Genomic DNA, 25013 nt, shown 5'->3' with positions numbered 1-25013 from the left:
ACTATGGTTCTCCAGATGTCCATGGACTGAAATTACCTTAAGCCCCCGCTAGCAGCATCTGGACAGCCAGTGTGGCCATCCCAGTCATAGGTCACCACGTATTGGCTGCACATATTGGCCACTTTCCCTTGCTGCAGGGCTCCACCCGCATTTGGTTGAGCTTGGATCCTGGAATCCCTTGAGCCAGCCCTTCAGGTGCATCTTGATTTACAGAAGTCCTCTGTGCTGGAGCATCCTTCCCCGTACATAATCTCTCTTGAGGATGGCCCACGGGGCAGAGTAGTGAGAGCCCCACACTAAGATGACAGAAGGCTCTAAATCCCCACTCTGCGGCCCCACTGCTCAGGTGGCCACCGGCCGGACGTCCGCTCAATTTCGTCTTCTTTGCAGGGCTGTTGTGATGGCAGAATGGCGGGGGAGGAGCTTCTCAGCCTCATAAAAGAAGGGCAGGCCAGGGATCAAACGGGAGAGGAAGGGGGTGAGTTTCCAGAAGCAGGGGGTTCTGGTGACACTATAAATGCGGCTCAGATGCCACAAGGCTCACGGCGGTTTTCTAGAGAAAAACTCCGCAGAGGAATCGGGGCGTGACACTGCAACTGCATACAGAGTATTTAATTTGCTCTAATAATATAGGTACAGATATAACGGGTTCACTCCATATACAGTTAACTTGGACTCTCTCTTTTATACAGTTCGTATCTCCATACATTAATACTTAAGCTTTTAAATTTATTTACATGATACTTATGTACATGGTCTTTCTAAATTCAGTGCATTGTCAATAAGTTTTATACAATAATTTACAAAGTTGAACGGGGTTAATAGTTAACTTAATAAAATCTTCTTGCTAATTTAGGAATTAATTTAAATTTTTTTTTAAAAAAATATTACAACCCATGTAACAAAAGCATGACAGAGATTAAAAGGACCTTGGTAAGGTCAAGCAAAACAGTAAAGAGGTTGGGGGGGAGAAGAAAACGTTGGGGGCGAGAAACCACCTAAAGAATGTGTCTGGAAGAGGAATTCCCAGAGGGGTGAAAAGGAATCTCTGTGTCCTCTTGAATTGAGAAATCCCACCCTTTAAATCAGGGATAGTCAAACTGCGGCCCTCCAGATGTCCATGGACTACAATTCCCATGAGCCCCTGCCAGTGAATGCTGGCAGGGGCTCATGGGAATTGCAGTCCATGAACATCTGGAGGGCCACAGTTTGACTACCCCTGCTTTAAATAATAAAAAAAGAGAATCATAACTGTTGGACTTTGTCCAACCGACAGATGTTGGGGAGAAACCAGGAACTGGGGGTCAAACCAATCTGAGAATAATTACCCCGGCAGGGAGAGCCCCCACCCAAGCCACAAGGACCTCAGGGAGGGTGGTGTCCCCCCTCTCAACAGCTGGCATCCATCGACCCAACTTACAACTGAGACTAGGAAGTGGCTGGCATAGGCGTGGCATCTGAAGAGAGGGCGAGAGACAGAGGAAGACTGTCTGATGTCTGGATGAGGGCTCCTGAAAGGAAAGGACCCCGAGGGACGGCTCACGGTGGCGGAAGAGACCAGGCGTGGGGGCCCACGCTTGCGCCACGCATAATGGGACGTTTGACAGAAGCAAGATGTGCTATCAGGTTGCACCCTCTCTCCCGGCCCCCGATTTGAAGGCAAGGAGCCCAGAGAATCACCTGGTGGTGGTGGATCGGGCCCACCCTCTGACCGGGGGCCCCTGACCACACCTTCTGTGACTGTTGCAGCAGGGGGGGGGGGCTCGTCCTTCTGTGAGTCATGGCGGCTGATGGCTAAGCCTAAAAACCAGAGGACTGTGATGAGAAGGGTTTTCGGGGGAAGTGGTAAACCAACTAAGCGCCGCCTAAAATTCAGGGACATGCAAGACGCTGCAGGCCTCAATGGGCTGTAAGGATCAGGTGGGCTTAGCAGAAATCCCTCCTTCCTGCTCCAACAGGAAAGAGCCATTAAAACTAACTCAACGTGTGAAGAAGAAATTCACTTTCCAAGGGGGAAATGTGCCAGCTCTACTGAGGCTCAGCCGGAACAGAGAGCGGACAGCAACCCAGCTTGTGCCTCAGTGCAGGAGAATTCAGTGCTTTTCCTTTGGAGAGAAGCGCACGCACTTGCCGGGCATGATGAGAATAAGGTCACTTGGACTGAATCCTCACCCCGGGGCCAACCTGGGTCTGGGGCCACCGTGCTTCATGGTCAAAAATGCTCCTACCACACGGAATAATTCGCCTCCCCCGACGGAGGCTTGTTTTTGGCAGGGAGAGGTTTGACCACCTGAGTGGCCCCCCCCCCAGGAGAGCCCGACCCTCGTCCCAGTTTGCAAAGTGACGCTCAGCCCGGCCATCTCCCACTCGGGAGCCCCCCAAAGCAAGGAACTGCAACCCCGCCAGGACCACTGGGCTCATGAGTAATCCTATTCCAAAGGCTGCCTGCTTTTTAAAGAACAGGGGGATCTGGAGTAAGATGATTACAGGGAAATGCCCACAAAGAAACCTCTCCTCTCTGGATTTCTGGGGGAGATTTGGAGGTGGCAACTTGCAGGCCTGAGAAGCCTTGTGCCACCGGGAACTTTAATTCAGCCTCTTTCCCCATTCTCCCCCCCCCCCAAAAGCAAAAGCCAGGCATTTCTCCTAACCACAAAGGTGGCTGCTGCACGTTAGATGAATTTTCCTTTGCAAATTAACACAATGCCGATTGCATTTTAAAAGTGCCTCCCTTCTCCTCCAGAAAAACAAGTGACCCATTTCACCGCCAGACTGAATTGCATTCAGATGAATCCATGGCCTGATCAAATGTCTGACCCCTTAAGCTGGAAATGATCTTCTCCATACTTCAGAGAGAGAGACAGAGACAGAGAGAGACAGAGACAGAGACAGGGACAGAGAGAGACAGAGAGAACCCTTTTAAACCGTGCTTCATCCAAGGGTTCTCTGCGATTAAAAAAAAGAAACTGTCCTAAAGGGCAAACTCAAACTGGGGGTATTTTGCTGTGTCTCAAGGCTGATGAAGGAGCAGGGCTTCTAGCCATGCTCAGCAATCTGAGTGTGATTGCTGTGTGAAAGTGTGAAAAAACCTCACACATACACACACACACACACACACACCCATCCGCCCATCAACAGGGACTGTGATTCAACGCTGCACCAGCATCGGGCAGGATTTGGAAAGAAGGTCTGGAAGTGATTCAGCTTAGAGGGGAGGCCCTGGGGAAGAGGCAGAATTCGATCTCAGCTCCCAGTCTCTGGACTGTGGCTAGACGGCATCAGCGGCCCCACCAGTATGATGCGGCCCTCAGCTTCAAAAGCAAGGAGCATGTGCGTCATGGGCGCAAGATTTTAAGAGGGGAGACGGTGCTGGCACCTCTCTTGCGTGGATGACAGAGAATCCAGTGTGAACCTAAAGTGAGCAGAAAAATCCTTCACTGTAGGCACACCATGACAGACTCCCCTACACACCCTTCCCTTTTTCGCCTCAGATGATGGGTGCAGATAATCATTCACTTCTTCCCTTCCCTCCTGGCACAACGTCAAGCTTCCCGAAGCGGCTAAGATGAGAAAGAAGACCCCTCTGGCTGCTCCGGCAGAGATGCTGCCCGGTCTAGGAATCAAGAACATTCATCAGACGGCACACCTGTTGCCGACACCCACAAGAGTCAGAAACTGGAAAGCTGGAAAGCTGAAAGGGGAAACACATTCCCCACCCCTGCTTTTGTGCATAGGAGCCTAACGATGGCCTTCCCCATCGGGCCACAAAAAGGGAACAGAACTTCGGAAACAGGAGGTAGCCATTTCATGCTGCTAGCAGACAACACTGCGGGTCAAGGGTCTCGAAGTTAGACAGAGCCTTTAGGAAGTTTTATTTTCCCTTTCCCTAAGAGTAATTCATTCAAAACAAAACCTGGATGTTTCTCCGGGGTCAGATTTGGAGGTTTTATCAAATTTAAGTTTGGTTCTAGCTTGATGACATCAAACCAGTTCAATGGCAAGTTGAAAGAAAGAAAGAAAGAAAGAAAGAAAGAAAGAAAGAAAGAAAGAAAGAAAGAAAGAAAGAAAGAAAGAAAGAAAGAAAGAAAGAAAGAAAGAAAGAAAGAAAGAAAGAAAGAAAGAAAGAAAGAAAGAAAGAAAGAGCCGACCAATATGTTTTGGACACGCAGCAAGAGATCTGAATGAAACGGATGCTATCGCAGGATGTGAACCGCTATTTAATTAGGATTTCTTTTGTTCTTTTGTCTCTCTCTCTCTAGTTGTGCTTTGGGATCACACGAGGGAAAATAAAGAAAATAAAAAACTACATTTCACTCTTCCGCTCGGCCAAAACCGACTCCCGCCCGGAGACGTGGCTGGAGCCCAGGCCCCTGGGAAAGTCCACGCCCCGGCTCACTGCAGAACGCAGTACTTCCTGTAGTCCGACTCAAAGTCCTCGTCCATGCTGCTCGTGTCCGCCATGTTCTTCCCGTCGATCCTGGGCAGGAACTGTGCGTAGTCCACCCCCTGCTGCTCGTAGAAAAGGATGTAGGCGGAGTCCGTGTCAATTTCGTCAGGATGCAGTTCCTGGAAGGAGGACACAGAGACTTTGCTTTGTTTTAAACTGTATCACATTAAGTGACCGTGTTCTTTTGGTCTTTTATGTATTGACTCCATATAACTTGGTCTGAACGAATGTAATAAAGATTGACTTTGCTTCCTCACAATAATCTTGACTTGAAAACAAAATTAAACTGCATAACAGTCATGTGTGCGGCCTTCTCTGCCAGATTTTCTGACCTTCTGAATTTGGGGAGCTCACCCCTCAAAATCTTGCCCTCTGGGATTCCCTAAGCTGATGCTTCACCTTCCCTTCGGCTGCTCTCAAAGTTCTGTGCCTCCTGGAGTACACCCCGGCCACCCTCAGCTCACAAAGGGGCTCCCCCCCACACACACATACATACTTCCTGCTTCTCTCATTTGGTTAATTTTACAAAGTCATATTTTTCTGCATACCTGGACTGCCTGTCCAGTACGCAGAAATCCTCCAGATATTCCCTTCCCCAAAATCTGGTCTATAGGCAAACTTTCTTGGCTGCTTTTTGGTTCTTTTGGAGAAGAGCAACTTTCTAACCTTGAAATAACCTGGGGTTTTCTTTGATAAGCATAAATGTGGCTTGTTTCTCCAGCCAAGATATTCGAGACTTGCTCATATGAGATGTCAACCAACTGACTCCCGTTTGTCACGGCCGTCTTCATCTGGGTGTCATGACAGATTCGGGGTTTCTTCCCCACTAATTCTAGACAAGGATTCATCTGCATTGGTGATGTCTGAATGATCAGGGAACTTTTATCAATGGGATCACCATCTTGATTTTCTACCCCTAGCAACCCCCTCCCCAAAAAAGACCTCTCGACCTGCCTAGGACCTTCCTCTTCTTCTTCCCTCCCCAACTTTTGGGGAAAGAGCAGCGCAGGCCAGTTAGCTGCACGGTCTGTTGAGGCTGAGGTCAGGCCATTCCATCAGCGGAACAGCCCTGAGAAGGCCAGCATCAGGCGGAAGACCTGGCCTCACTCCGGGCGCTCTCACACTCTACAGCGGCCTAGGCTCCAAAGCCCCTCCTAGGCGTGAAGTAGGGTTGGGCGCTTCGGGGTCTGAAGCGGCCGTTCGCGCCCGAAGCAGCCAGCGCTATATAGCGCTGGCTGCTTTGGGCACAAACGGCCGCTTCAGACCCCGAAGCGCCCAAACCTCGTGTGAAGCCATCAGGACCACCTTGATCCCCTCTTACCTTGCAGCTGCTGTCGTTGTAACAGTACCACTTGTCGTTCGGGTTTTTGGCATAAGTGACGTAGTGACCTCCTCCCATAATTCCTGAATGGCACTGGGGAAAGAAAGGTCTGTTACAAGAAGGGAGGGGCCCTCGCATCGGACTCCCCCAAACTCAGGACACCCTATGGATGTTTCTGTAAACCGCTCTGAGCCGCAAGGGGAGGGAGATATATCAATCTAATTAACTATGCCCTAAAACAGCCTTTCTCAACCAGGGCTTTGGGAAACCCTGGGGTTTCCTGATGGCCCTGGAAGGGTTTCCTGAATGGGTGGGAGTTATTTGTTTGTTTGACATCTATCCTGCCAGTTCTCAGAAGACACGTTTATATGGTCATGTCAACCTCCTCCCCCCATCCCAAAATGGCCACTGATGGGCCTGGAGGGGGCGGGAAGGGGAGGGGCCCCAGGTGGGCATTGTCCACAGCTCTGCATCTCAACAGTATTTTGCATGAGGGCCCCACTTCTGGGGTTTCTGGAAGCCTGAAGGCTGTTTCAGAGGTTTCTCAATAGTAGAAGAGTGGAGAAAGACTGCCTTGCAAGGTGGAATTCACCTTTAATTATACGGGCAAAAGTAAGAAGAGCCTTGCTAATATCCATTCTATGCCTCTTACAGATTGTGCAAGGTCCATAAGAGGCTGCAGGCAGAACTGTTGTGCACTGGACTGTTCTACTGAAAGAGAGAGACAGAGAGAGAGAGAGAGAAGGAGAGGAAAGAGAGAGAACGAAAAGATAGAAGACGGAGAGAGAGAAGACGGAGAAAGAAGGAGAGGAGAGAGAGGGAGAGAGAGAGAGAAGGAGAGGAAAGCGAGAAGACAGACAGAGAGAGAAGACAGAGAGGAGTGAGAGAGAGGAGAGAGAGAATACAAAAAGATCAAGTGAGGAAAGCTGGGCCACTGACCCCTAGAAATAGGGTCCACCCCTCCAAGTGTTTTTTACAGATATTCAAAGCCCATCGTCATCTCAAGGATCAGAAATTTGGTAGTTAAAAAAATTAAAGCACCCAATTCAAAGCCTCCTGTGCCTTAGGTCAGTGGTCCCCAACCTTTTTATCACCGGGGACCACTTAACGCCGGGGACCACTCAACGCCTTTTACTGAGGCCCGGTGGGGGGGGGGGTTAGTTTACTCCTCTACTCTCATCCACTGCCCTAACGCTCTCTGATCGCTATGGTCATGTTTAAACATCCCTTCAAAATAAGAGACAGACATGCCACAACAATGAAGTGTGTTGTAGGGCCGGGGGAGGATGAAGTAAAGGGCCGGGGGGGGGGGGGGGAAGAGAAGGCGTCCTTCGAGGCCCACCTCCAATGAGTTGAAGGACCAATGAGTCCGCGGCCCACAGGTTGGGGATCTCTACCTTAGGTGATACAAGCAGAGAACCGCAAAAAATGTCACCATTTCGGATGTATTTTTATATTTTTCTACTCGTTTGTCAAGCATGGCAGACTGAACCTTTGTTTTTGTTTTTTTTACAACACTTTTTGCCTTCGGCACATTTCAATGCAAGTTTTGTCCACAGTGCTCCCCCTCGCTAAGTAGCACGTGTCTGCCGGCCTTCTCTCTATATCCCGGATGTGACACCTGAAAGCTCACAATCCGCAGCGCAGTTCCGATACTGGGCCTGTATTGCTGGCCCAGATTAGCCTGATCTTGTCAGATCCCGGAAGCTGAGCAGGGCTGGCCCAGGCTAGTATTTGAATGGGAGACACAGCCCCCCCCCCCATGTAGTCCAGGGCCGCTGCACAGAGGCAAGCAATGGCAACCCATCTCAGAAGAACTTGCCTCGAAAGCCCTACAGAGTTCCCATAAATCCTTATCCAACCATTGTTGTTCCTCTATATATTTGTGAAACAGCCTGGGGGTGGAACGTGTCCAGCTGTCCAAGTTAGAATAGGACCAATCAGGGTGCAGCTCCCTCTTTGCTCTCAGACGCCTCACTGCCTGGAGCCAGCAGCAGGTATGGGGAGAGGGCCCTGGGCAAAGGGTCGTAGTGGAGGGCCTGCTAACAAGGGCCTCTTGGCCTGCTAGGCTGCGCCTGCTGACGAAGGCCTCCCAGCCTGCTGAGTGCCTGCTAAGGAGTTCTGTCCTGGGCCTGCTAACGAGCTGCCCAGCCCTCGCCTGCCCCACTTGATGGCTGCGAGCTGCGGCCCAAAGCCACCTTAAGCTGCCTGGCCAGGGGCCAGGGGAGGGGGTCCTTTCAAGGTCCGTTCTTAGGAACGGGCTTTGAAACTAGTATAAAATAAATGAGAGCACTGTGATTGGATGGCAAAAGAAACAAACAAACAGACTGGCCTTCTGTTTCTGAAAACCAGCACAGTGACTGAGGGCCGCCCTTAGCCAGGCCACGGTGACAAAGTGGGAGACGAAGCCTTCCCTGTGACATTTGCAGGCACGAAGCCGTCCACTGCAGGGGGCCTCTCACTCCCTTCGAGGCAACCAACCATCTACTTGTAACGGCAGCGGTGGCTGCAAGATGCGGCATCAAACCTTGGCTGTTCTCTCCCAAAACAGCGGACGTCCATGTTAACACGCATGCATTTCCTGCTTGATTTATTTGGGTTCTGTTACTTGAAGGGAAAGGGAAGGAGCTTTAAGGATCACTGGACCTCACCCCACTATCTGATCCAGCCAACTTCTGTCCGCATCAGAGGCCAAATTCTGCCATTCCTCAGATAAGAGCTACTCTGGGGTCCTCAAGGAACACATTAAATGCATAGGGTCTGCGTTGCAAAAGGTGCTCTCCTCCTTGCTGCCTCTGAGGACGGCCAGGTCCCCCTGGCAACTGGCAGGGCTGCCGGGGGCAGGGGGATTGAAGTTTAGTCTGGCAATGCAGCAATGTCACCTACAACATGCACGGGAAGAGACATCACACTGCCAGCGATGCAGGATGCTCTGGTATTTGGAGGGCAAAATTCTGCCTTAGAGGCTCCACCAAAATATCAGGGTCCCATGACACCAGTGACAGAATCATAGAATTGGAAGGGTTGGAAGGGACCTCATAGAGTTGGAAGGGACCTCATGAGGCTGCAAACAGGAGCTCTTCATCACTGAGTTAGTGAGATAGAGAAGGACACCGACTGATCATCTTTGATCTCACCGACCTGTCCCTAGAGGGTAATTTCCTGTCTCCCCAGTCTCTTCCTTCCTTTCTCCTCCATCTCTCAAGCCTGCAACATGATGCAAGGGAGATGCCTCAAACATCTTTCTCCATCCAGCTATTTAGACTAGACTAGGAACCTTCTATTTACCTAGAATCATAGAGTTGGAAGGGACCTGCTGGGTCATCTAGTCCAACCCCCTGCTCAATGCAAGACACTCACATCCCCAATCTACTGTATCTACTGTAACTTACCACCCCCTTAAGCTTTCACAGAATCAGCCTCTCTGTCAGATGGCTCTCCAGCCTCTGTTTAAAAATCTCCAAAGATGGAGAACCCACCACCTCCCGAGGAAGCCTGTTCCACCGAGAAACCGCTCTAACTGTCAGGAACTTCTTCAGGATATTTAGATGGAATTTATTTTGCATTAATTTCATCCCATTGGTTCTGGTCCGTCTCTCCGGGGAAAGAGAGAACAACTCTGCTCCATCCTCTACATGGCGCCCTTTTAAATACTTGAAGATGGTTATCAGATCCCCTCTCAGTCGTCTCCTCTCCAGGCTAAACAGACCAAGCTCCCCCAACCTTTCTTCATTTGTCTTGGCATCACCAGGGTGTACAGGAAGGGATGTCACTGCCTCCTCCCAATGCCGGCCAGTCTGGCCCGTTCATCCAGGGGTAGTCAACCTGTGATCCTCTAGATGTCCATGGACTACAATCCCCATGAGCCCCTGCCAGAATTTGCTGGCAGAGGCTCATGGGAATTGTAGTCCAGGGACATCTGGAGGACCACAGGTTGACTACCCCTGCATTAATCGATGGAGGGAGCAGCAGGAACGTTCCCATCCTCAGCAGGGCCTTGGCAGACCTGCTAGCTCAGGGGAAGACGATTGAACTGGGTGAAAATGTGCTCCTGGGGGCTCCCCCGATGCTTTTCTTGCCGGTCACCAAGCCCAGCCTGGCCCTTTCTCTAGCTAAGCAAGGGCAGACATTCGGGCCCCACGATGTCTCCTGGGCGGACCCACCTACCGAAATTGCATATAGGTTGTAGATGGGGTTATTACAGCCTCCTCTTTGGTCGTCCCCCAGCTCCTCCTCCCCGCAGGTTTCGGCCTGACTGTTGATGCTGCCGTCGCTGAGCGAGTTCTGTGTGCAAAGGTAGCCGTTGGCCAAAGTCACTTCGTGGTCCTGAGCAGCAAACAGTTCTCCCTGGCTCTCACCCAGCGCCTGCCCCCGGCCCAGGCTGTCTCCTTGCTCAGGGGTGACCTTCTGTTCCAGATCGGTGCCGTTCTCGCGCCCCGCATCCAAGTTCTCTTTGCTGCCTGACAGTTTGTTTTTATACAGCTGAGGAAGCCGAAGGCGGCCCTTGCTTTTCCCCAAAGTCCTTGGGCTGCCGGTCGGGCTGAGGATTTTATTTGACGGGCAGCTTCCTGCGCTTTTCCTTCCAGACGATGGAGACGCTGGGAAGAGAAAGAAGAAGAGCTGTTGTTTTTTTTAATACCCTGCTTTTCATTACTCAAAGGAGCCCCAAAGCAGCTTACAGTTGCCTTCCCCTTCCTCTCTCTACAACAGACACCACGGGAGGTCGATAAGGCTGAGAATTCTGAGAGAACTGCTCTGTGAGAACAGCTCTAACAGGACTGTGACTAGTGTAAGGTCACCTGGTTGGCTGCACATGGAAGAGTGGGAAATCAAAGCAGGTTCCCCAGATTAGAGACCACTGCTCTTTAACCACTACACCATGCTGGCTCTCATAAAAAGGTTGCAAAGGACCTGTCAGAGTCACCCAGTCTTAAAACAAAGAAAGAGAGACAGAGAGACAAAGAGAGAGAGAGAGAGAGAGAGAGAGAGAGAGAGAGAGAGAGAGAGAGAGAGAGAGAGAGAGAGAGAAAGAGAAAGAGAGAAAGAGAGAAAGAGAAGGCCTATGGGTCACTGTTCTGCTGACTTGGCCCAGTCATCAGGGTACTAGTCTTTGGCATTCTAGTTATAGGTTCCAGCCCGGCCTTTTTTTTAGGGAGGGGGCACAGCTTGGTGGTAAAACATTTTCCCGGCCTGCAACAGGTCCCAGGTTGAATCCCCATCATCTCCAATGTAACGGACCAGGGAGTAGGAGATGTGAAAGACCGAGGCCCTGGAGAGCTGTGGCCAGACAGACCAAACAATATTGATCTTGCTAGACCAAGGGGCTGATTTAGTATAAGGCAGTTTCTTGCATGTTCTACTGGGGAAATATCCGAGGGGTCTTTGGGAATATATGCAAGCCAGGCAAACACTGGAAAAACACCACTAATGACCCAACTAACAGGAGCAAGGCTCAGACCAAGAGGGGGAAATCAACCAACCAACCAACCAACCAACCAACCAACCAACCAACCAATCAGTCAATCAAACTTTATTACAGTCATTCAAACCAAGTTATATAAAGTTATATTATATAAGAGACCAAGAGAATACGGTCATTTAATATAATACAATTTAAAAGATTGATTGATTGATTGATTGATTGATTGATTGATTGATTGGAAAATCCTGCCTGGCCCTCTCTTGCGCTGCCCCCAAGGAGCTCCCCCAACCTTTCTTCATTTGTCTTGGTCTCCAAACCCCTCACCATCTTTGTTGACCTCCTCTGGACATGCTCCAGTTTGTCTACATCCCTCTTCAACTGGGGTGCCCAAAACTGAACACAGGACTCCAAGGGAGGCCGAACCAGAACAGAGTAAAGCGGCACCATCACCTCCCGTGATCTGGACACTATACTCCATTTGATACAGCCCAAAATCCCATTTGCCTTTTTAGCCACTGAGTCACACTGCTAACTCATGTTCAATGTATGGTCTACTAAGACTCCTAGATCCTTTTTGCACATGCTACTGCCAAGACAAGTCTCCCCCATCCTGTATTGATGTCTATGGTTTTTCCTACCTAAATGCAGAACTTTCCATTTGTCCCTATTGAACTTCATTTCATCCAGCTTAGCCCCCTTCTCGAGCCTATCAAGATCATTCAAGTTTTGTTTGGCTCAACTGAGGTTCCAGAGGCGAGGTTTCCAGCACACCATGCAGGACCAGAGAGGCGCCCTGGCACCATCCCTCTTACCTCTGATGTTGCTCAAGACGCTCAACGCATTGAGGGAGGAGGGGCTCCGGGTGAGAACGTCGCCCTCCCCAGCCACGCCGGCATTCTGGGCCTCCCCCCGCCGACACTCCTCCTGCCCCGCCTGCGGCAGGGAAAGGTCTTCGGTCTGTGGGGTGGGCAGCTTTTGCGCCCAGCAGCTCGGATCTCTTGGCACCAGGAAGGCACTGGGGTCAAAGCTCTCGCGGGGAAACTTGACAATCTTCTGGGATTTTATCCAGCGACCGTTGACAAACTGGAAGCGCTTCAAGTGGATTATCTGGAGGTTTAGTTTAAGAAAACACGGATTCAGTCCCGACCTCCCCGGGTGGCTCCGTGGCCTTTTCTTTATTTATGTGATTATGCGCGGCTGGCCTCAGAAGAGAAGAGCTGGGTTTTTTATGCCCTGCTTTTCACTGCCTTGAAGGAATCCCAAGACAGCTTACAAATACTTCCCCCTTCCTCTCCCCACATACTTCCCCCTTCCTCTCCCCTGTCGAGTAGATGGGCCTGAGAGAGCTCTGGCAGAACTGTGACTGGTCCAAGGTCACCCAAGGTCACTGTGACTGGTCCAAGGTCACCCACTGCATGTGGAGGAGTGGGGAATCCAACCCAGTTCTCCAAATTAGACTTTAACCCCTGTACCAGGGGGGCATTTGGCCCAGATCCTGGCCCCACACGCTCGTGACCCCACTGCACTGGCCGGAGGGCTTCTGGCCCTGAACGGAGAGGCCTTGTGCACCATCTCCGCTCGAGGGTCTGAGCAGCCTGGCTCTCCGTGCAGGAGAGTAAACGGCATGGCCTGCAGAGAGGACCCTGGACAGCAGGGGATGAGCACAGCTGCGGCCTGTCTCCTGGGAAGGTCGGAGCTGGAGGTCCCAGCAGCCCGACCCAGAACCAGGAGGCAGCTTCACACTCTCTTTGGCGCCCCGTGAGAGGAGAGGCGCCTTCGGCTCAGCTTTTGGGAAATGGTACCAGGATAGGGGGGAGCCTCCAGAGGTCCAGCTTCTTGGTGGCCAGGCAGTGAGTCTTGCACTTGGAGCAATAGTACATTTCGTCCTCGCCCAGCTCCTCCTCGCTTGTGAACGCCCGCAAGCAGCTGTCCAGGTTGATGGGCTCGGCCTGGCTCCGCTGGCTCTGCTCCACGCTTCTGTGCTCCTCCACAATCTAGGCGCGAGAGAAGGAACAAGAGTGTAGAATACAGAAGAAGAAGAGCTGGTTTCTCTGCCCTGCTTTTCTCTACCAGAAGGAGCCTCAAAGCAGTTTAAAACTGCCTTCCCCTCTTTTCCCCACAACAGAAACCCTGTGTGGTAGATAGGGCTGAGTGAGCTCTGAGAGATCTGCTCTGCAAGAACAGCTCTCAGAGAACTGGGGCTGAACCAAGATCATCCAGCCGGCTGCGTGTGGAGGAGGAATGGGAAATCCAGAGGAGAGTCCATCAATCTTAACCCCTCCACCAATACTACGGACAGAACCTATCAGGGGAAACAGCTGGCTAGCAGGGGGCTCTCTTTTTCAATAGGCAAAAGCATGCCAACCCTAACTCCCTGCACATCCTCACTCCCCTTTTCGGCCCTGGCTCCAGCCTGGTGGGATGAGCTGCCAGTAGAGATCTGGGCCCTTTCTGACCTCCCAAAGGGCCTGTAAAATGGCATATGGTTGAGGCCAAAGACGAGCAAGCAGAGCATCAAACTGAGACCCCCTCCCCTCCTTTCCCCTCCCCACCAGGGTAATATTGGATTTTTTTAAACCGAGCGGGCCACTACTCTCTCCATGGGAGTGCTACCCTTATGAGTAGAATTACTCGTCCTGAATTGATTTAAACTCTGCTGTTATGTTACCTCCGGGAAGATCCCGCCCTAATCCAGGTAGCAGAAAGCCGACGCTGGGGGTGGGGAGAGGGAGGAGCTTTATCACCTCGGGAGGGTGGGGCACAGGGGCGGAGCCAACCAAGGAGGAAGCATAAAAGGAAGGGGGCGGCAGCAAAAGGCTTTGGACGCTGCAGGTGAGGAGGACAGCAGAAGATCCTGGATCAGAGGGGAAACGGAAATAGGGCTGGGTAGACTGCAACCCGGGGCTAGACTAATCCTGAAGGAGGGGGAGGTGGGCCACCAGAAGGTGCTGGACCCCCTTAGAAGCTCAAGAATCTCCCCAGGAGGCTGTCGGATTCTGAGAGAGAGGCAAGGTAAAGTTCCCCTGAAAATCTTAGGTCAATATGGGTCGTCGTGTTAGCCATGTAGCCTCAGACAAAGACCTGAACACCTGGGCAGATTCAGATAGGGAAAAGAAACTTGCTTCTTGAAACCTCCACATTCCTCTGGAGCAGAGTAAGTTTAAATCTGTTTGCAACAGAGAACCCGTGCTACAGACAAATCCCTGGGAGCCACAGTGCAGAAAAAGACAATTTCGCTTGATGCTTCTTTTACCCGTTCCTGTGACGTCTGGTAGCGGAGATGGAGCGCTGTGGGGTCCCAGTCAACAGCTATGTAGGCATTCCCGAGGTAAGCCCCCTCTTCCGTGCAGTCAACTTTACAGCCCCGACAAAACCTACGGAGGGGGAAACAGGGCAACTCTGAGTCCCAAAGATCCCCTGTGCAAGCACCGAGTCATGTCTGACCCTTGGGGTGACGCCCTCCAGCGTTTTCATGGCAGACTCAATACGGGGTGGTTTGCCAGTGCCTTCCCCAGTCATTACCGTTTACCCCCCAGCAAGCTGGGTACTCATTTGACCGACCTCGGAAGGATGGAAGGCTGAGTCAACCTTGAGCCGGCTGCTGGGATTGAACTCCCAGCCTCATGGGCAGAGCTTCAGACTGCATGTCTGCTGCCTTACCACCCTGCGCCACAAGAGGCTCGTTCCCAAAGATCACACACTTCCAAAACAGGAGATAGCTGTTATGAGCGATTTTCAGTCACATGGCATATGCTGAACTGATAGAGGAAGAGTTTGCTGGGTTGTTCACACCACGCATGTTGGGGAAGACTGCCAACGGGCTAGGATTGGCTCAGGTCCTCTCAGAACTGGAATCACCCAGAGCTGGAAGAGACCCCAGGGGGGCCATCCAGTCCAGCCCCCAGCTTCTCGGGGACTTAAGAATCACACACTCCTGAGGTGTTCATCCACTCTCCTCCTAAAAACCTCCAACGAAGGTGACGCCACCACCCTCCATGGCAGCCTATTCCACCCACAAAGAGCCCTCTACATCAGAAAATGCTTAAGTAGCACCTCCGTTCCCCGCCACTCGAACCCGCTGCTCTGAGTCCTTGCCTCTAAAGCTGCCCCCTCTTCAACACGTCCACCTCTTATGTAGTTAAACACAGCTAATCTAACCCCCCTCGTCCTCCTCTTCTCCAAGCTACACAGACCCAGCTCTCTCAGCCTCTCCTCGTAAGGCCTGGTCTCCCACCCCTCCTCCCTCCCAGGCCCTCTTCTCAGAACACGGTCCGACTTGTCCATGTCCTTTTTGAACTGCAGTGCCCAGAACTGGACACAACATGGTATTATAACTTCCCTTGCTCTAGACCAGTGGTTCTCAACCTGGGGGTCGGGACCCCCTTGGGGGTTGGATGACTCTTTCACAAGGGTCGCGGCAGGGCAAGCCGCTTGGCGGGGGCGGGGAGACACCATCGGGGTAAATCAAGGTGAGCGTTCATCTGTCTGGAGCAGCGGAAAAGAGCGAGATGGACATGGTGGGACAAGAGGCAGAACTGAACTAAGAAACCCCAGAAAAAAAACAATTTACATAGAATCATGAACCATGGGTTTTCATGCCATTGGTCAGTTTCCATGAAAGAACACTTGCATCGTTTTATGGTTGGGGGTCCCCACCACATGAGGAACTGGATTAAAGGGTCGCGGCATTAGGAAGGTTGAGCACCACTGAGCTAGATTCAATCTCCCACCAATGCAGCCTAACATTGCACTAGCCTTCTCAGCTGCCATATTGCACAGCTGGCTCCTTTCTAAAAGGGGAAGAGAGAGCGCGTTTGCGTGCACATTCGCAGGGAGTGGCTCCCTTCCCCCTAGTTTCATGTGTGCAACTCAGTTAAGTCTCTAGCAGAACAATAACATTCAAGCACATATTCAAATGGGTAGCCATTCTGGTCTAAAGTAGCACGAAATAAGAGTCCAGTAGCACAGGGGTAGTCAACCTGTGGTCCTCCAGATGTCCATGGACTACAATTCCCAGGAGCCCCTGCCAGCGTTTACTGGCAGGGGCTCATGGGAATTGAAGTCCATGGACATCTGGAGAATCACAGGTTGACTACCCCTGCAGTAGCACCTTTAAGACCAGGGGTAAGACCAGCGTTTACTGGCAGGGGCTCATGGGAATTGAAGTCCATGGACATCTGGAGAATCACAGGTTGACTACCCCTGCAGTAGCACCTTTAAGACCAGGGGTAGTCAAACTGCGGCCCTCCAGATGCCCTTGGACTACAATTCCCAGGGGCCCCTGCCAGCGAATGCTGGCAGGGGCTCCTGGGAATTGTAGTCCACGGACATCTGGAGGGCCGCAGTTTGACTACCCCTGTTTAAGACCAACAATCTTTGTGCTACTGGACTCTGATTTCATTTTATTATTCAAGCCCAGGGCACCTTAAGAGACCAAACGTTGCCAGGGTCTATAAGCCGTTGTGAGTCGGAGTTCCGGAGCTAAACAGGGCCGGCCTTGGTTGGCACCTGGATGGGACATGGACCCCAGGACATGGAGACAGGCAACAGCAAACCACCTACATCCATCTTTTGCCTGGAAAACTCTGCAGGGCTCTGAGGTTGCAATGAGTTAACTGCGACTTGATGGCCCATGTTAGAAGTAGAGGAGTTGGTTTTTATATGCTGCTTTTCTCTACCAGGAGTCCCAAAGACCTGGAGGTTCAGCGACTCTACCAGGAATCTCACCTTCCCTTTCCTCTCCCTACAACAGACATTGTGCGAGGTAGGTGAGGCCTCTGTAAGAACAGCACTATCAAGGCTGTGACTAGCCCACGGTCACCCATATGGCTACGTGTAGGGGAGCAGCGAATCAAACCCGGCTCACCAGATTAGAAGCTGACGCTCTTCACTAGGACAGCAGGCTGGATTTCCTGGACCTGAGTTTTGTTTCTTTCTGCCTAGGGAGAGTGGCATCCACCCCCAGTCCCAGACGAGCAACCGGGTCTAGCTGGATTTTACAGAAGGGGCCAATTTACCTGTACCACGGACACCAAGCACATGAGTTGCCGTCCTTCTGAACCACTCGTAGCGTGAACGGGTACTGGTATCCCATGCTGTCATCACTGGAAACAGAGAATTATTTTTAATGGGCTAAGACCCATTATGGTTGTTTATCTTATAAGCGGCCACAGTGCCCAGGAAATCAATCCTCCCACATTTCTTCTTCAAACCAACCCTGCAAGGTAGGGTCAGGCTGAGCAAAAACTGGCTCAGGTCACCGAGGAAGCTCCATGGCTGGGTCGGGATCTCTGCGATTCAAGCAGAAGGAAATACGCTTGCCTTGCCCTAGTTTTTCCCGTATACACTGAAGAGCGCTACACTAACCAGTCCTGAGCGTGGTTGCTGGCTTCTTGGGGGGGGAGGGGGCTGGCCAGGCGAGAAACCTGGATCCAGACTGCATCGTACAGATCCTTCTTCCGCGTATGCACCGTGCACGGCACGATCAGAGGCATCCCAAAGAGGCTCGGACGATTCTTCTGGGAGGAAAGGAAGTACAGCTCCGTCCGCATCTACGTTCCAAACAGAAAAGAAAGAATTATTTAAAAGATTAAATAATTAGGGGAAAAAAGGGAAGGCATAAGGGATGACACACAGGCGTGGTTCAGGCACATAAAAGACACGGGAAATCTATTTCTGGAAACATGAGGATCAAATCAGGGTACAACCACAATTTGCTGCTGACTGCTCTAGACGGAGACCATTAAGGCAATTCTTACGTTGTTCCTATACTTTCAGAAGAAGGTTGGTTCTTATATGCCGCTTTTCTCTACCTGAAGGAGGCTCAAAGTGGTTTACATTCACCTTCCCCTTCCTCTCCCCACAAGACACCCTGAGAGGGAGGTGAGGCTGAGAGAGCCCTGAGGTTACTGAAGAAGAAGAAGAGTTGGTTCTTATATGCCACTTTTCTCTACCCAAAGGAGGCTCAAAGTGGTTTACATTCACCTCCCCCTTCCTCTCCCCACAACAGTCACCCTGTGAGGGAGGTGAGGCTGAGAGAGCCCTGAGGTTACTGAAGAAGAAGAAGAGTTGGTTCTTATATGCCACTTTTCTCTACCCAAAGGAGGCTCAAAGTGGTTTACATTCACCTTCCCCTTCCTCTCCCCACAACAGTCACCCTGTGAGGGAGGTGAGGCTGAGAGAGCCCTGAGGTTACTGAAGAAGAAGAAGAGTTGGTTCTTATATGCCACTTTTCTCTACCCAAAGGAGGCTCAAAGTGGTTTACATTCACCTTCCCCTTCCTCTCCCCACAACAGTCACCCTGTGAGGGAGGTGAGGCTGAGAGAGCCCTGAGGTTACTGAAGAAGAAGAAGAGTTGGTTCTTATATGCCACTTTTCTCTACCCGAAGGAGGCTCAAAGCGGCTTACATTCGCCTTCCCTTTCCTCTCTCTACCACAGACACCCTGTGAGGGAGGTGAAGCTGAGAGAGCCCTGATATTACTGAGGAAGAAGAAGAGTTGGTTCTTATATGCCGCTTTTCTCTAACTGAAGAAGGCTCAAAGTGGCTTCCAATCACCTTCCATTTCCTCTCCCCACAATTGACACCCTGTGAGGTGGGTGAGGCTGAGAGAGCCCTGATATTCCTGCCTAGTCAGAACAGCTTTATCAGTGCTGTGACTAGCCCAAGGTCACCCAGCTGGTTGCGTGGGGGGGGGAGTGCAGAATCGAACCGGGCATGCCAGATTAGAAGTCCGCACTCCTAACCTCTACACCAAACTGGCTCAGGGAATACAAATCTTTGAAGCCGCCTCCTACAGAGTCAGCCCACTGTTCCATCTAGCTCTCTGCAAGCCAAGTCCAACTTACTTTCCACAGCCCCATGCTGGCTCCACTTACAGAACCCAGAAGTAGCCCCGTCACAGAGGGCAGTGGTCACAAGCTATGGCCCCATTCGCCTAATCTCAGGGGAGCCTCGTCACTGCCATGTGCATTTACGTAGGCCTCTCCTCACTGAAAAGAGCATGCCCGCGCACCCAACCACCCACGCATGCACTTCCTACTCACCATCTTCCTGTGGATGGCAATTATGTAGCCTATGAAGGGGCTGTCTGAAGGAGAGGGCCGGTGGCTGTTCGGCACCCCGTTGGAGAGGCCGTTCTCTGATCTGCATGGCACTACCGTGTTGGGCATCCCGTTTGGGATCAGGGTGGGCCGGGGAAGATCGCCGTTCATCATCAGCATGCTGATCGTCCCGTTTGCGGATGGCCCGCTGCAGAAATCTAAGCCCGGGGACAACAAAAAAGGCAGGGTGACGGACTGTGGTTGACCAGACTGGTTCCGTTCAAGAAACACAAGGAGCTTGAAGAAAATTGGCATAAGATGTTTTATAGGCGGTATGTGACTCCCAAAGTGATTGCAAAGATTGCGAAAAGTCAATAGATGACTGGCAGATCTCGCCAAAATGGCAAAACTAACATTGATTGTTCATGGCAAAACAGAAGATGCTTTCCAAGAACAATGCTAGATATTTGAGCTGTCTAGCAAAACGAATCATAAAGGGACATTATAAGGTGGGGGGATATTATAAGTCAGGGGTAGTCAAACTGCGGCCCTCCAGATGTCCATGGACTACAATTCCCAATGCTGGCAGGGGGCTCTTGGGAATTGTAGTCCATGGACATCTGGAGGGCCGCAGTTTGACTACCCCTGTTATAAGTTGTATAATTATCAGTATTCACAATTAGGGCTCACTGTACTTTATATTTTTATATTATACAACGTGATGGGCCTTATTAATGCATTTTTCTAACTTAAAATGAAAATAAAAAATTGTTATATAAAAAAAAAGAAACACAAGGAGAGCAGTGTGCTTTTCATGGAGCTGTGCTCCATCTAGAGAAGAACCCAAATTCTGCCATAGGAACACCTGGATTCTGGAACCTGTATTGACAGGCACAATTCCTCTCTGCAGCTGTGTGTAATTAGAAGAAGAAGAATCGAACCCGGCTTGCCGCATCAGAAGTCCGCACTCCTAACCACCACACCAAACTGGCTCTCTGCTGCTTCACTGGCATTTCAAGTGCTCTGGGTGCTCCCTTGAGGAAGAGGGCCTCATCATACTCTGTTCCTGGAGGAGAAGGGGCTTGGGATGCCTTGGCTTTGAAGGTTCCAACTGGCACCAGCTGCTTCCTTGCAAATACCTCTTTCAACTTTCATTCTTCCAGGGAGTGGGATTCAGCCACCATTTAGAGACTTTCCTGTCTTCTGGCACTTCGGATGTTCAGGCGACACCTCCTGCCACATGGGCTCATGCCCCACGCTCTTCTACCAAGCCCTGTTTTTATTCCCTTTTCCCTTCTTCCTTCCACACATCTGCACTGTGGGCAGCACACATCTGCACTTGCTCACCTCTGCACTGTGGGCAGCATCAAGCTATGCCACAGCAGATCCCTGGCAGCCGTTTGGAGACAGCACCCACCCACCCCCCGCCCAAGCTTGCTGCCTCCTCCAGGGGAACACCCAGGCGTTTTATGTTACCTGTCTGCACAGGGCTCGGAGACGCTGAGACGGGGGATCCAGGGATCGGTACCTCGAACGCACACAAGCCGCTCCCCGAGCGAACCTTCTGGTTGTCTTGAGGGAAGTTCTTTGTAAAGGGAGAAAAATGGGAAGGAGATGAGTCAATATTAGGAGACACTGGATACATCTGGTCTTTTGAAGCTCTGCGTCGTTCCACATTTTGTCACCGAATCTGCCTAGAGCCTTGAAAAGCCGGCCGAGATTATTTATGGAAAAGATTTTTTCTCAGCCCACAGAATCATCAAAACAGAACATACCTAACGGGCAAGCAAATCAAGTAAAGAAGGGCAAAATGCCCAGCGTCGTTCCAAGCTGCTCAGCCACTGGGCTTCATCCCTTCTCTGGCAGCTGTAGGGAAGCCACACACATCCCCCAAATGGGCTTGCGCTTGGCCATTGGACATTACCGGTCCCTAAAGGAGACCAAGCTGTGCTGCTGTCACCCTAATTCAAGACTAGCACCAAAGCACACAGAGACGCAAGGCGGGAGTCTTGGGGTCCTTCCTCCCCATCCCTGCCTTCTGCAGGAGCCTTCAGCACTGCTGGACACTCTTCCAAGGCTCAGGAGAACACCAAAAGCATGATCTGAGCATGAGCAAAGGCAAGCTGGACAAGGCATTGGAAGCCGCCCCACCCCCAAGGAGGGAAATTCAGCCTTAGGTAGTCCCAGCAACTGGTGTTAAGGGGGAAGGCCAAGGGCACCAGGCAAAGGAAGGAGGGTCCCTCAGTGGTCCCCAACCTTTTTATCACCGGGGACCAGTCAACGCTTGACAATTTTACTGAGGCCCGGGGGGATAGTCTTTTGCCAAGGGATGCCGCCATCGCCCCTTGTCCACTTGCTTTCCTGCCGGCGCCCCTGACTTCCCATCGCCCACCGAGGGTTGGTCTAGGCTGCCTACGCCTTCCCATGGGCTTCTTTTCTGCAGGACTCCACTGTGCCTTGGAAGGGCCTTCCAAGAGGTCAGGAAATCATCTTGTTTCCTGCTGCCGCCCAGACATAGGGAACACCCCAATCTGTCTTGCACAGAATCAGACCCTGGTTCATTGAGATCAGAGTTGTCTACTCAAGACTGGCAAGTGCTCTCTAGGGTCTCAGGCAGCGGTCTTCCCCATCACCTGCCGCCTGGCCCTTTTGACTGGTGATGCTGAGACTTTCGGCATGCCAAGCAGAGGCTCTGCCCCTGAGCCACAGGGGTCTCAGGTCAAGGTCTTCCTTCTCTCCCCCTTTTAACTGGGGATTCTGGGGATTGAACCAGGGACTTTCAGCATGCCAAGCAGAGGCTCTGCCGCCTGGCCACAGTCCCTCCCCCTGCACAGAGAGTTGGGCAAGGAAGCACCCTTTAGAACAGGGGTAGTCAAACTGCAGGCCTCCAGATGTCCATGGACTACAATTCACAGGAGCCCCCTGCCAGCATTCGCTGGCAGGGAGCTCCTGGGAATTGTAGTCCATGGACATGTGGAGGGCCACAGTTTGACTACCCCTGCTTTAGAAGATCCTTCCACAGACTGTGTTGTGATGCTCTTTGCCTCTTTTATTGCACAGGCATCATTTGTACACCATTCTGGACACAGGTTTACAACAGCTACCTTGAATCCCTCAAAGGAGGAGGGGGAGGGGATATTAAAATGTTTTGGTGGAATAAGTAATAGAACTATACTTCTGACTTGGTACCCAATCCCGGTGTGCCCAAACTCTAAGCTCAGAACCCCAAACCCCCAATCCCTCTTGAAGAAGTTTGGAAAAGGTCCGAAAAGAGCACCCATGCCAGAATCCACTGCCACATTTCTCCCCAACGCATCAGCACTTCTTAAAAAGGTGACATCCATTACTCATTTGGTTCTCATATTTTGAAAAATGAATTGTTCTCAACATCTGATTCTGTGAACTTAGGCAGATGGTGAGTGGGTGGGCAGAAGGCACTGAGTCCATGCTTGGCTTCTTGGCCCTTTCTTGCATGCCCAGGGACATGCTGATAGCCACTTTGGGGTCAGAAGCCAAATTTCCCCCAGACCAGATGGGCCAGGGATTCTGTTTTGTTGTTGTTGTTGTTGTTGTTGGGGGGGGGGGGCATCATCTATGCATGGAATGCAGGTCACTGTGTGTGGGCAGGTAGCTGTGAGTTTCCTGCATTCCGCAAGGGGTTGGACTCTGGAGGTCCCTTCCAACTCTATGATCTTGACTAGCAAGCAAAGAGGTGTGAGGTCACCTTGATGTTGGAATTGAGCACTTCCGCCAAGAGGATCTGCTCCGGCTTCAGGCCGCAAAGCTCGCTCAGCTGCTTTTTCAAGCCGGTGTACTTTTCATCCATGTTCAGCCGCAATCCGTATCGAACGGGCGTGGTGCCGTCCAGCTTAATGACTTGGAGGGTGAAAAGAGGAGGGGTGGGGAGGAAAGGCACACTTTAAAAAAAGCAAATTAAAGCTACAAAATGGGGCTGGTCTGTTATTTCTATGCAATACGCAGGTGGCTGTTCCTCACTCATTCCATGGAGAAGGGAAATTACATCCAGGGAAGTGAGCGCTCTTTAGGCTGAATCTTTCAGCTAAAGATATCTATGTTTCATCATTCAACTGCCCACCTGTAATCTCCAAGTGCATGTAGCTGTCCATCGGGAGGGGCAAAGATAAAAAATTAAACGGGTCAAAGCGGACGCTGACGTGCCCGCAGGTCTTGCACTTCACTTGAGACCGCAGCTGCCCGTGGAAGAGGTCCACCACAATGGAACGGTTCCTCCGGAGATGATTCTCCCAGGCCTGAAAGAGGGAGAAGGAGCGGGTGGAAAGACAATCAGTCCCAAATGAAGGCATGCCATCAGCTTTTTAAAAGAGGACCAGGTGTGGGTAAAAATGGGCCACCCAGTTGCTTTCTGGGGCTGGATCTGGCTGGGGGAGGAGGGGAGGGGGCAATCTAGTACTTGGGCAGAAAACCAATGGATGGAGGCCCACTCAGTTGAGGTTCCTCAAGACCTGAAGAAAATGAGCCATGTTGGACTTCCAGAGAAAGATCCAAATAATCACTAGAATTTCTATTTCCTCAAGGGGAGTCTCCATTGCTTCAGGATCCCATCATGCCTTGCTTCAACCAAAAGCTGGTTTTTGTTTTGTTTTTTATGAGAGAGGCATCATCTAACTTTAACCTGCAAACTATCTCTTCCATGCCGTTTGAAAACCGCAAAGGAGGGCTTCTATCATATGCACTGGCTCTCTTCTCCCCTTTCTCCCTTCTCTCCCCCTCCCCATCCCAGTTTTGGATTTTGCTTATTTCAGGCTTGCAATTAAGCCTCCTAACTTGAGAGAAAACATAGAAATTTGTGACTTTGGGAGATGATGCTAGTAAGACCAAAACGTTACTGCTACTCCTCCATTGGCATTGTGCGTTCTGCTCCTTGCTGCTCAGGGACATGCCAAAATCTGGAGTCCGATCTGATATTTAATACCTGCCACACCCTGGGTGGCTTTGCACTGGGCCCCCAACCACAGTGACGGGGTGGACCACCTCCCAAAGCACAGCTCACACAATTCTCCAGTCTTTTCTCTTGCTTTATACAGTAGCTCAATACAGCATGTGACGTTTTTCCTCCAACATCAATCCCCTCCTTCACCAACAACCATGACCCCTATTTTCCTCCCTTCCACCCGTTTATTCTCCTTCTCGTGCCTTTTAACCTGGAACTCCATCCCCTCTCTTCCCCTAGCATCCACACTCCTCATGAGAACTGGTGAGTGTTTCCTCCAGCTGTTCTGGTTTCCACCTGTACCTGGCTTGGAGACTTTTCCCCTCGCTGGCCCCTTTGTTGGGGTGTGGGACACAGAGTTGCTTCGGGCGTCTGGTTCCTCACTGCCCCATGGCTGGACTTTATGAGGCCATCTCCTACCATCCCCTGTCTCACCTGTGACTGAACTCTGCCCGAGGCTCCTTGCCAACTCTCCGGCTGTCTCTCGGCAGGTAAGTCCAGAGCCCCTTTTCCCTGCTCCTCTGCCCTTTCTCACTGCTTGTCCTCTCCAGGGGCATTGCAGACCATTCCCATTCCATCGGCCCGCCCTTTGGGGGTGTCGTGGGTACTTGCCAAGGCAACATCTGTCCCATCCCAGGCCCTGGCAATGGCATAGTCTCCTAGCCTGGCAGGTCGACAGCCATGGCCAGCAGGGAGGTCCTGAGCCATAGTTGGCATGCTCCATAGTGCCCTGGCCACAGGTGGTCCTGCCGACTGCATACTGGGGACATGCCCAGTCTCCCGGGCATCGGCCACCTCTGGAGGCTCAGG

At 51.4% G+C, this 25013-nt stretch overlaps 1 protein-coding gene across 3 annotated transcripts in view; it reads right to left on the bottom strand.

The window, feature by feature from the left end:
- Nucleotides 1-4201: 4201 nt before the first annotated feature.
- The window catches only part of USP32 (ubiquitin specific peptidase 32), a 192673-nt gene continuing 171861 nt past the window's right edge, over nt 4202-25013 (bottom strand). For all 3 annotated transcript variants that reach the window (XM_077311223.1, XM_077311225.1, XM_077311224.1), the window contains exons 23-34: nt 23328-23502; nt 22956-23107; nt 20708-20816; nt 19235-19449; nt 17557-17741; nt 17208-17294; nt 14444-14564; nt 12993-13184; nt 12003-12297; nt 9936-10366; nt 5769-5861; nt 4202-4566 (exon numbers count right to left, since the gene is read on the bottom strand). In XM_077311223.1, the coding sequence (XP_077167338.1) occupies nt 4393-4566; nt 5769-5861; nt 9936-10366; nt 12003-12297; nt 12993-13184; nt 14444-14564; nt 17208-17294; nt 17557-17741; nt 19235-19449; nt 20708-20816; nt 22956-23107; nt 23328-23502 (2229 nt within the window). In that variant the 3' untranslated portion in view covers nt 4202-4392. The remainder of the gene's footprint in view (nt 4567-5768; nt 5862-9935; nt 10367-12002; nt 12298-12992; nt 13185-14443; nt 14565-17207; nt 17295-17556; nt 17742-19234; nt 19450-20707; nt 20817-22955; nt 23108-23327; nt 23503-25013) is intronic.

The sequence above is a fragment of the Paroedura picta genome, chromosome 15, assembly GCF_049243985.1.
Source record: "Paroedura picta isolate Pp20150507F chromosome 15, Ppicta_v3.0, whole genome shotgun sequence".
In the NCBI taxonomy this organism is placed as follows: Eukaryota; Metazoa; Chordata; class Lepidosauria; order Squamata; family Gekkonidae; genus Paroedura; species Paroedura picta.
The sequence above is the reverse complement of the archived record's forward strand: the minus strand, read 5'-3'. Positions and strand labels throughout refer to the sequence as shown.